General features: G+C 36.4%; 1 protein-coding gene across 2 annotated transcripts in view; it reads right to left on the minus strand.

Moving 5' to 3' along the window:
• Positions 1-716: 716 nt before the first annotated feature.
• Pax (paxillin) overlaps positions 717-12,183 on the minus strand; it is a 41,180-nt gene continuing 29,713 nt past the window's right edge. The window contains exons 4-9 of one of the 2 annotated variants that reach the window (XM_076113092.1): positions 10,470-10,566; positions 3,650-3,875; positions 1,744-1,950; positions 1,470-1,643; positions 1,167-1,397; positions 717-991 (exon numbers count right to left, since the gene is read on the minus strand). In XM_076113092.1, coding sequence (XP_075969207.1) covers positions 899-991; positions 1,167-1,397; positions 1,470-1,643; positions 1,744-1,950; positions 3,650-3,875; positions 10,470-10,566 — 1,028 coding nt within the window. In that variant the 3' untranslated portion in view covers positions 717-898. Of the gene's footprint in view, positions 992-1,166; positions 1,398-1,469; positions 1,644-1,743; positions 1,951-2,160; positions 2,316-3,649; positions 3,876-10,469; positions 10,567-12,183 lie in introns of those variants that run through there. The other variant, XM_076113093.1, reaches the window with a different exon arrangement.

The following is a 12,183-nucleotide window of genomic DNA, read 5'->3' on the forward strand; positions in this document are numbered from 1 at the left end:
TCCATACTAAAATTTGTTATTCTGTCTAAAATACCTTTGTATTCTAAATAACTATATCTACTCAATTGAAAAACACAAAATAACGAGGTAAGTAAACGACGATAGTCTAAACATTTCTAAACATTCTAGCATTATGCAATAGGCCTGGCAACCGTTACATGTTCTCAACTACAAAATAAATGAATGTACGAGACTGCAACGCTTCTAAACTTCATTATAAATGAACATTACAAACTCATTTTGCATCACGTTTGTCCGCGTAACGACCATCTTTAAATAGAGTGCTCTGATTTTAAAAATAGCTGATCAAATGGCCCATAAACAAAGCGGCCTGATTACAAACAGCCGGTGTGGCTGCAGACGATGTGACGTCACGCATATTAATAGACAATTTTGAGACCAAGGAAACTCTATACAGTGCCTAACACAATTTTGTTGCATTCATAGTAAATGCAACAAAAAGGTTCGATAAAAGGTCATTGTCGCGCGTACGCACGTGACCTTGATGCCTAGGGCACGTCAGTCTCATAATGCATTTGTTTTGTTTTGATTTTTATTTTTGTTTTATTTGTTTTTTTATCATTTTATTTCTTTTTTATTTTTGTTCTCTTTATTATAAATCTTAGCATTACAATAACATTACAAAAATATATTACATAAATTAATTTCCCTATCATGTACTATAGACTAGCATTGTTGTTTTAATTTCGTGTGTATGTGTAGATGTGTTTGTGTGTGTGTGTGTGTGTTCGTGTGTGTGTGTGTGTGTATGTGTGTAAATAACATCTGTGTTTGTGTTTATAGTTCATTCCCTTTGGTTTCATAACGACGAGCATAGCTGTAAAAGAAAATAGGGGAGGGCATTCATTTGAGAGGGGGACATTGGTGACATCATCCTTTATTCATCCTCATCGACTCCGACGCATTTTGGGCATACCGGCTTTCCTTCCATGGCATAGAAAGATTTGCCTTTGACGGCTTTTTCGCAGTCCTGTGTAGGGTAACAAACATATTAGACATTCAACATTATACATATTCAAAAACCTAGTGATTTTTGGGTATTTAGGCGATTGTGTATACTTAACCTGGCGTATTCAGCGCTGCTGGTAAATAAACAATCTACTCGGCGAGCTGAAAATAGTACCTGTGATGAAAGTGATACTGACCTTGCAGACGAAGCAGTCAGGGTGCCATTGTGTGTTCAGTGCTGAGATGTAGTTCTCCATGATGGGCTTGTTGCAGCCGCCGCACTTCGGCGCGAACATATCGAAGTAGTCATTGCGGCAGTATGGCTTTCCATCCCTTTCATGGAAACCATCCTCGCCGAACTGCTGCCCGCACTGAGCACAGAAGAAGTGCTCTGTGTGCCAGGTCTTTTCCAGGGCAGTTACGCATTTCTGAAACGAGAAAGACACCTTAGCAACGAGAGAGGAGAGACGAATTTCGAATGCAAAAGAACTGAAACTAACATCGAGGATGGGTCCATTGCAGTAGGCGCATCTTGGCGAGAAGAGGTTGTGGTAGTCGGGCTCGCAGTAAGGTCTGCCGTCGCGCTCGAAGAAGTTCCTAGTGCCCAGCTCCTGGTTGCAGTGAGCGCAGGTGAAGTGCTCGGGGTGCCACGTGCGACCCAACGCGGTGATGACCTGTACCACACAAACAGTTCGTCATTCACTTTCATCAAACACTAAACACTTATTAGCAGTATGTCCACTGTGGAATCTTCAGTTTGTATCGGATATCCACCTGTCCGACGATGGGCTTATCGCAAGCGTTGCAGCATCCCTTCTGGGGGGTCTGTACTCCTTGGCGGCTCATGTCTGCCCGGAGAGAACCGAGCATATGCTCGAGAGAGGCGGATTCGGGTTGCCGCGGGTTGCTGCGGTAGTGTTCCTGCCACGCACGCTTTTCGCGATAAACGTGGGTTCCGCCGTCACCTCCTGTGCCGCTCACCTGAAACATTTACAAAACATTTGTAAGAATATTGAATTTTTACTCTGCCTTCAAAATTATCTCATATTTTGCTTGTATTTCGAGGGCAGAATAAAAATTGTTTGGTATTAAGTTCAGGAGGAGACTTCCAATCTTCAACTAGGACTTAAACTTTAAGAGAGAAGTTTTTAAGTCTAAGTGGAAGATCGTAAGCTCGTGTTGGCAACGTACGAAGACAGCCCGCTTGTTCGCGGTGGATTGGAGCGAATGCCGTCCGAGTGAAATGTTTGTCTATGTACTCTAATATTATAAGCTCGAGCCCCCACCACGGCTGTGATGTAACGCTGGGGACTATCTTTAGCCGTGAGGATCGCGCGCGTGCGAGCGAGACGAGCCGAGCGCTGGAGTGTCGGCTGCGAGGCTGGAAATAGCCGTGGACCAAGAAAGGCGACTTGTAAATATTATAATAAACGGAAAAGACGAGACTGCTGTAGTGCAGTGTGCCGAGGTGGCCCTGACAGCTGCCGCCCGATATTGGACCTTAGGGTGCTGACTCATCACATGTTCATATTACTACAGAATCGAATCGTAAACTGCGTGAAACTATTATAAATTAAGAGTTTATTCAGTAAATGCGTTTTCATGAATGAAAAATAGTGTGATAATAGCGTAGAATATAAACAATGGTCCAAGCGGCTGATGTCGCAAGTGTTGCGACGCCATCAGCTCGGATGTCGTTTTGGCAACATTTTTGATCATATACTATCCTATATTATACGAGTAGCCTTGTACTGCACAATGTAGTAATGGACGCAAAGTGCAATAACTACGCTTTTATTTTATGACAACATTCGTACTAAACAAGTGCATAATAAATCTTGCCAATAGTTTTTGAAACACATTTTAAAAGACTTTTCTCTCGCATTATTTCGTGAATATTTAATTTTCTCTCTTGTAGACATAACTTCACGACCATGTTACCGTCGAACCGCCAGTAATATTTACAATATGAAACTAATAAAAATTACGCAGATGCCTAGAAATTGTTTTGATTTCCAACATATTGGTTTACAAGTCATTTTTTATTAGTAAATGAGGAAATATAGCCAGCATAGATTATGATTTATGTTGTGATTTTATTAGAAGTTTTGGCATAAGAACCATCAGAATAATCCCTCAAATAAGAACGAAAGTCGTAAAGAAAACGAAGCTTCGTAAACTTTCTAAACAATATCTTAGAATTAGATCAGTATTTCTGTTCAAGATGTTTATGCAATACAAAAATAACATTCCAATTGTTAAGTACTTTTAAACCAAGAACCTGTGAACATCAGATCAGATCCTTCGTTTTTATATAAAAGCTTTACTTTTCCCAACACAGGTAAGAGTGATGTTTTGCTATGAAGCTTAGGTCATCGCATGTTTCTGTGTTTCATAATATACGTCTAGATTTCAGAACTGTTAAAACTGTTCAGCTGGTATCTTTGTCAAAAAGAACCTCTAGTATAAAAGTCTACCAAGAAAACATGAAAGTGATCAAAATTTTTATGCAGATGAAGTTTATGGCCTTTAAATATGCAACCCAAGATCCACCACTGCAAATAAACACATCTTTTAAGCAGACAAATAGGTAAACTGGTAACAACTGTCACATACGGATGTCACATAATGTATAAGATGTTCACCCATCCAGTTTTCAGCAGTCAAATTGTAAACTTACTTTGAAATCAGACAAAGAAGCCATCAGGTCGTCGAGTTCCTTCGTCGCGTTGGACGCGTGGTGCTGATGCCTCACAACGTTGGTCGCGATGGTCGGCGGCGGCTGCTGCTGCGACTGTGCAGGCTCCACCACGGTCTCCTGCACCGTGACTGTGATCTGCTTGGTCCCGGGTCTTGGGAGAGTGCCTCCCGTTGATGGAGGCGGGACTGGGGATGTTGAGGCGCGGCTGTTGACAAAATATTGAGTTGATAATTTTATTTAGATGTTTTTCGTAGCAAAACAAACCGGGAGCCTGATAGGTTCCAAACCAGTAGGTGTTAGGAACCAAAAGGTTATAGGATGGTTTCTCTATAGTTGTATTGAGTGAATTTTAAAAAGAAACCTTTTAATGCTTAATCTTTGAGTCTTTTTAAGTAATTTTGTAATGTTTATCCACTTAGCTTGATTCTTCGTACTTATACTTTACTACGTACTTATACTTTCGTACTATTACTTACATATACAAAGAAATATGTTTTCTTATTGCATCAACAGTTCTTAATAATACCACACAAAACATTAAATAGAAGTATTATTTTTTAAAGGTTGTAATCCTAATTGAGCGACAAAGACATCCATTAGCTAAAAACCCAATTCATTTCACTCTCAAGAAGGTGAATTTGGCTCAAATATAATAAAGTGTATCAGTAGAACATCATAACAGATAATAAATTACTCCAGTGCATAGACCTATTAGAGTTTTGGCTCGGAACAGTACTGCGTCTTAATTCCCTAAATAGCCGATTGTCCTTCCGAATACATTATTTATTCGTAGCAAGTCTTGTGTCGCATGTTATTATTTATTATGCTATATGCAGGGCCATATTTGGTTGGTGCATTTTGATTAATAACTTAATAGCTTTCGATATTGAAGACATTTTTGGGTGTTCAGATCTTGTTATGATTCATATCTGTAGTCATATTTTTCTACGTCAAGACTTTTAAATGCCTATTAAGGTTAACACAGCAAGAAAATAATTTAGAATATGATCTATACCAACATATTTCAGATACAATTAGATAAATAGTAAGCTAACTACTCCATATTACAAATCATTACTTATTCAAGAAGAAAACTAAGACTAGCCTCAATACCATCACCAAGAACTTCATCATTATTCCTATCTTCCACGTGGCATCTCCCACAATCTCCTAAGGCCGTCTCTGCTCCAATATATTCTAGCAAATGATACCATCGTCCGTTTGTAAGCTAACAGCAGGTGCAATTATCGTTCGCTCATAAATACTAATTAGCAAGCGGAAACGACATCGTCGGGGCATGCCAACTACAATTATTTAACTGTATGTATTGTCATATGCTGTTGAAGGAAAGAACATGATTTATAGACCACTTCTTGGTATTGAGAAGACTCCGGCAGACGTAGATTTGTTTATGAGGATCGATGGTACTCACTGTTCATAAAGATTGGATAATAAAACGTCTTTGGTGTTGGGCTATAAAATATGCAACTTATAGGTGATAATTTTGGAAATAATACTGGATTCAAAACTCTTCAGATTAGTTCTTTTTAGAATGTAACTCTGCAAGAAGGACTGTCGGTAACAAGACTCATCAAGAGATCTATAAAATGTAAAAATATTTTCAAAGCAATAACTGGAAGTGCCTGAACAAACCAAAAAAAGAGAACTCACTTAAATGTGGTTTATCTTTGGTCTTTTTTCATGTATTTTATTGATACAACACACCGTAACAGAAGTCAATAGCATTTCAAATCACCGTTATTCATACAAATCATCTCCAAAACTCCATACACACACCGACTCACGAATCAAATACATTGCGCAAACTTTCATCCAAACAAACCAATAAATCGGCGTTTTACATCGGCAATGACGTAATTCGCACTGTCAACGTGTCTATACAGAAATAATACAATATTTATTATTGTATTACAACATTTACAACGCACGCAACGCTATCGGCCGATATATAAAAATATTCCCGCCCAACGGATGTGATGGATCATTGCCAAACTCCGATGATGAAAAATTGCTTGAAAAAACACGTTACTTTCGAATCGGACTTGTATTTAGCGAGATGAGCCTATGAAATCTATACCAAAGTAATAAAAACTTCTCTGAAAATACAAAATCAATTTCGAAAATGAATCAATATAAATCTACAAAATCGGTGACCAACTTATCTAAGATTGAATTTTAAGAGATAGTTGATAAGTATAATAAATTTGGAAATTTGCGGAGTGGTTCGAGAATTTATCAGAAGAAATGCTTGTACAGTCAATAAAACACACAAACACACACACTCCTCTGGCGAAAATCATCTGCCTGCCTCAAGTGACGCAGCATGAAGCAAAGAAATTAGACGAAAAAGGACACAGGAAAAGCGTATCATCCTTCTTGGCACGATTTATATCAATATGATATATAAAAGAGCCAAATTCTAGATAATTTGAGAACTAAATATGCTCTATATTTCAACGTCCTAGACCTACATTTGAGACCGTTTTTGAAGTGTTTCAGTATGTTGTGATCTGGTTTCGTTACATGATATTCGAATATACGGAGTGCATTTAGACGTAGCGGCAACTAAATACTTCGGCCGAGGTTGTGCTGCATAATTGCAAATCATTTAGAATATATACGAAAAAGATTATAACCTTGATGATGATATTACTATTTTAAATTAAATCGCTATAGATCTCTCTATTGCATACGAGAATACGCAATAACTGTTTTATCGACCCTTTCTATGTATGTATTTGTTATTCTTTTAATACATTAAAACACACTATTTAATGCTTTTCTTCATAGAAATATGTTTTTTCATGGCAGGCGCTAAAGCACCGACCTTAAAACATTTTTTCAAAGAACCTGTAAAGTTATTTGTATTTGACAAATACACGTTGTGTGACAACACTCTCTAGTCTAGTCGGCTCAGCCCAAATGTGATGTAAATAACAAAAAAATACGAGAATCATCAATTTAATTCACTGCGTTGAACGATTTACACAAAGCGCACGTTTTTCACACATTAACTCGGTGTAAATCTTTCTGTGAGACACTACGATACTTATCATCGTCTCAAGAGTAACTTCACAATATAGAGTGTATTGTCGGAAATATTGCAAGCTAAGATTAGCTATCGGTAGTTTAGAGATAGTTTATGAGTATGGATTGGATAGACATGATGACAGAAAAAATTCTCCCTACGATTATAGAGGGAGTTCAAATATGATGTTTCATCACCTAGCAGGTGAATGGTTCTTTTGTTTGAAATTAATAATGACCAGAACACCCTAACCAGCTACTGAAAAATAGGTGAAGAGACTGACCGTGGCTTTATCTATACGCAGAAATTATTTATTGATTCTCCATAATACATTTGTAAAGAATAGAAAAAGGCTCCATAATATGTAGAGAAGAGGTTCTGAAGTATATTTTTTTTTCTATTACAAATTCAATTTAACTTGATTTTATCTTAGTATTTTGGCGCAGGTTGGATATGCTACAGTACAATCTTTCCACCCATCGATTTCCTTAAGCCTTCTAGATCTTACAACACGTATAGCTTTTGCCATATTAACTACATACATATACATAGTTAGATTCTGCAATAGTTCTAAGGAAGACCACTTAAGCCACATAAACCGAGTTCATCCCGACATTTGTTTAGACATGAGACTATTATTACGAGAGCGTTGCACACGAACGAGCAAGGCATCCCAACGATCCGCGGGGGCAATTGAAAGTTAAATACATTGAGCTTTTAACATTCCTTTTTAGTAACAAATATAAATGCCACACATTGAGCATTAATGATCTTCGCTGAAGAAATTAAATCACGTATTGCTGAAAATGCTTTATACAGAAACTTTTACAAATTTATACCTTGCAGCCGAACCTTTAATTAATTTCAAAAGCTTCAAGGTATCTTGAAAGACCCGTGCCCGTGCGTCGTATTTAAATGAAAAGGTATAGGTAAGGTATAGATTTATGAGCTCAATCTTATAACAAGAAAAATGTTAGCGTAGCAGAGAAGTCGAACGTAAAGCTGATTGTAAGCATTATATTATTAACACTTTCTTTTAAACATAAACTAATTCTGTGGTTTACGAACGTCCTACGTAAAGTCAAGGTGTGGTCACTCCTTAGTCGATTATAACAACAAAACAGTGTGATGACGTCACCGCGCGCTATTCCCGAACGGTACAGAAATAGTAACAGTTTTCACACGGCCCAGTCGACGGCCCACCGTGCCTCAATATCTAGTCTTGAAAATTTTTTTGGGTTCCGTATGTGCTATAAAAAAACATTACGAAGAATATCTACAGGAATAAGTAGTAATTGAAAGTTTATTTGAGTACCTGCATAGGTAGTTTTGAAAAGGATAGACTCTTTACTTATTAAGTAAAATAAATTGTCAGTTATTTTCAATTTAATAAATACATAATCCCTGTATATTCAATCTAGTAGAGCAGCGTTGCTTAACCTTTATCAGTCCGCGGATCTCAAGCACAATTTCAAGGACCCCCTGAATAACCAAAAATCCGTTTTCTGCTACTAAAGTCAGCGATTCCTTATTCTTAAACTAACTATTCTATTCTATTCTATTTCTAACCACAGTTTAAGAAACACTGCACTAAAGTTTGAAAATGAACTGAAGTTCGAATTGCATCATTTTTAACTACATAATACAGCCTCGTACTCTTTTTCTTAGCCCTCTGTAGTGAACTAGTGACCCCTTGGTCGCCAAGTTTCAATACAAATTCAATACGCGCTAAACATGTTTGAAATTGACGATGACATGATTTATTCGCCAAATTATTTAATGTCGTGTAAACGTGTCAATTATAATAATTTTAGCCGACATTTTGGCAGTGTAATCTGGCTCAATTTTTCTCATACATATTCTTCGTGAAGCCAATTTGCATCCGTATAATTTAAACACCGGTGTAAATATTGTAGAACGTATGCACTTCTTAAATAAACGTTATGTCAACGATATTTTAGACTATTGCAGTAAATATACCGGCTTTCTAGAGCTTGCTTTATCGCTTTGATGAAAACCTTTATTACAATTTATAGGAGATCGTAATTTAATCAAAGTGTTTGCGAATACATACCACGTGAATTTGGACACGATATTACTAATTATTCCAGTAAACTTCAGTAAAGGGACGAAAACAATAAAGAATAGGCTTATAATATCATTTTGTTTTTTGATGTTAACAAAACCCGTTGCAGATACTCCTAGCCATACTCATGCCGAATACGGTAGGAAGCTTAAACAACCTTCAGCAGCATATGAAACACCTTTCCGATAGTAGCAAATGCAAAAAACTTTTTAAAATGTTTTCAATATCCTATAACTCAACACGAATAAATCATTTGTTGGAGAGCAACATCAAAACTTGGATTAAAAGTATAGGAGCCCAAGTCTGGTTAAATCGTAATGGAAATGAATATCGGTTATTCCTAATTTCTAAGAAACTATGATACATATATCTTCAACCGATAATAATGCTTAGATAAGTTCAGGATCAAGGCTTGTAACATTTCAATCTTCCTTGACCCTCAAACAAAGCCAGAATTCAGACGTCAGAGTCGCAATAAAACTGTTTAGTTACACATTTTATACCTTATAATTAAACCAGAACATAATACATTTGTAGCTTGTTTATTACCCTACAACAATTATCTGGAGCCGCGAAATGTGTTTACACACATCAAAGCCGAACATGTATTCTTTTGCAAATGTTCAGTTAGAATTATAATGTCGGCACAGTTGGCATTTAGTTACGGTCAGAATATCTCTAGACAGTTATAATAGAAGTTTTTCTAAGAAGTGTGTGTGTTAATGTTTTGTCTTCTGATGGATGGTACATAGCTATAATAAAGTGTAATGGTGGGTGTTAGTTGAAACAAACAATTTGATTAGTTACGGTCTCGCGTCATTTCATTATTTGTGTTCGTTTTTGTTTTTATTTTACGCTTCATTTCTAGTCTACGTCTAAATTAATGAGCGAACCTGTAGGTACACAAATTCTACGAGTAATTTTTTATACGTCTACTTATAATTATATTACATACAGACATTATACGACAATCTATAATCATCTATGATGGCTACACTGAATTCGTATATCATTAAAATTTCCTAAAATCTGTTATTTTGAACGTAAAATCTACCGTTTATTTTAAGTTAAATTAAACATTTGTTTACTACATTAAAATATGTTCCTTCCGTCATAAATCCGTCAGACTGAAATATCATAAAACAAGATGGCTTTCCATTTGGAATAGGGCTCGAGACGTTTGGGTTAATTTATTTATAATTTAATGGAGAGGGACATGGCAGGGAAACCCACACGTATCTCGTAAATTTACTTGATGCCTCAATTACACACGCATAATGGCCTGAGAACTGCTGTGAAAACTGTCACCTGGGTTACGAAGGTATCAATTTGTAGGGTACTTATCTCATTATTTGATGTGCTATGAACCACGTCAACCACAGCAGTATTGTAAACTTTCAATATTTCAATATTAAGTGTCGCCTTTGTATCAAAAGCTTTATTTTTGTTGGACAAGTTATTTTGACTTAAATTAAAGAGCTTATCAGTTTTCTTTTAATGATTTTCTATTTCATCGTCGATAATGCTCCTGATCTGCCTTTGCTTTTTATCGTGATATCGATACCAAATAATACTTTCGTCATATTCATGAATATTGGAGTTGAAAAATTATAAAATTGTTACTCAAACTTGTAGTTTCGTAAAGTAAAACGTTTATTACTTACCCATTGGGCAGGTCTGCGTTGAGCTGGTCCAGGAGTGAGTCTACCGTGGGTCTGGAGGAAGCCGGGCTGGCTGTGCCGTTGGTGCGCGGGTAACTGCCTACGAATATGGAAAACAAACGTTAGTTACTTAATATTATTCTGGAAATTATAAGTTAAAGGTAAAATAAGTTAAGGATGATATATAACACTCTACATTATTTTTAAGCAGCCACAATAATAAGACATATAATACTTTTTTCTCTGCATAAATCATTGCGGTGTGTGTATGTAAAAGTTTATTTCAGAGCTTTTTAAACTCCTCCGTACAAGCTTCACTTTTATAAACGTTTATTTCAAAGAATAAAAAAAACTTCAGCATCCATTAAATCATCGACTATTCGAAAGTTTATAGTGCAAAAATTCTTAAATTATCCAAGAGCTACATGTCAGATTTATCAAGGACATTTCATCATAGATCGGAAAGAATTCAAAGGACCGGAAACTCGTAAAATCTTCGTTCGCTAAAATCACAGTTAAACATTTTCGCTACTCTATTAATATCCAAACTGCTGAATATACGGAATTAGATATACACTCTAATTTTGATCGAAATCTACCTAACGTACCAATGGGAGAAAATTGCAAAATATTTTCTTCTAAACACAATAAGATCAGTTAGGGCGCATTTTCATTAGACGATAGCGCCCTCATGCCAGGTTCCAGAGTCTAATGACAGAGGTGCTAGAAGAATGATAGTGAGTGATCAAATTCTTTATATCGACCGAGTTATCGACTGACTTATTTCACCGACTTATCGACCAATCAAAACGCGTCCTTATGTCGACTGACGGCTGTCGAAGAACAATTCTGTTACGTTAAATTTCTTTTATATTTCAGGTAAATTACAATGACTCACCAACCCCAACCAGGTAAATTACCTCGTACTTTACAAAGATTCCATTAGTGTTTGGGATAGAGTTCAAAAAGTTATTTCTGTCAGCCGTTGTCAAACAAGATTTCTCGTACATTTACCTAAACTTTTCTCCCGCACGTGCTTCAAAGCGTGCAAAGTGTGTTCTGGCAACGAAACTAACATTAAAAATAATGCCCGTTATTTCATTAAGCGAAAACCACTTATGATTTAAAAACAATGTAAGGAGTAATAACTCTTCGGTAAACGTGGTGTTTACAAGTAATTTTGACAAATACTGACGCAAGTAATACAAGTTTTTGTAAATAATATTTATTTGGTTCTAAACGATTAACATCTGGACAGGTGAAGCGGAGACTTTGACAATCTCGTCCAATGCCAAGTGCGAGCCCTTGTGGAAGAGTTACGTGTGCCAGCGTGTCTGGCTTTAGAGGTTCTTTACATTATTTTTAGGGTTCCGTACATCCGTTGAAATAGGAACTTCATATATTATACGTGTTTGTTTTTGCTGTCTATTTTTATCGGATTTGTATATGTCAGTTCCTAAAATAACTTTTAGAATGAGAGAAAAAGAAGTGCTGATATCTGCAAGTACACCAGAGAGTGAAGTAAAATATTGCTGTACAGTTCTGCAAGTGGTTGACCTAAACCAATTCAAGCATTGTCATTGCATACAAAAAATTTATGGTCCAGCTACAAAAAAAAATCATCATGCCAATGCATTATCAGTAAATAAATTTGCGTTGCTTTAATAAAGAAGAGTGTTTTCTTTCTCTCTTTTTGCAGATCCTGTAATGTAGCAGC

This window comes from Anticarsia gemmatalis, chromosome 4, assembly GCF_050436995.1.
Source record: "Anticarsia gemmatalis isolate Benzon Research Colony breed Stoneville strain chromosome 4, ilAntGemm2 primary, whole genome shotgun sequence".
NCBI classification, from domain to species: domain Eukaryota; kingdom Metazoa; phylum Arthropoda; class Insecta; order Lepidoptera; family Erebidae; genus Anticarsia; species Anticarsia gemmatalis.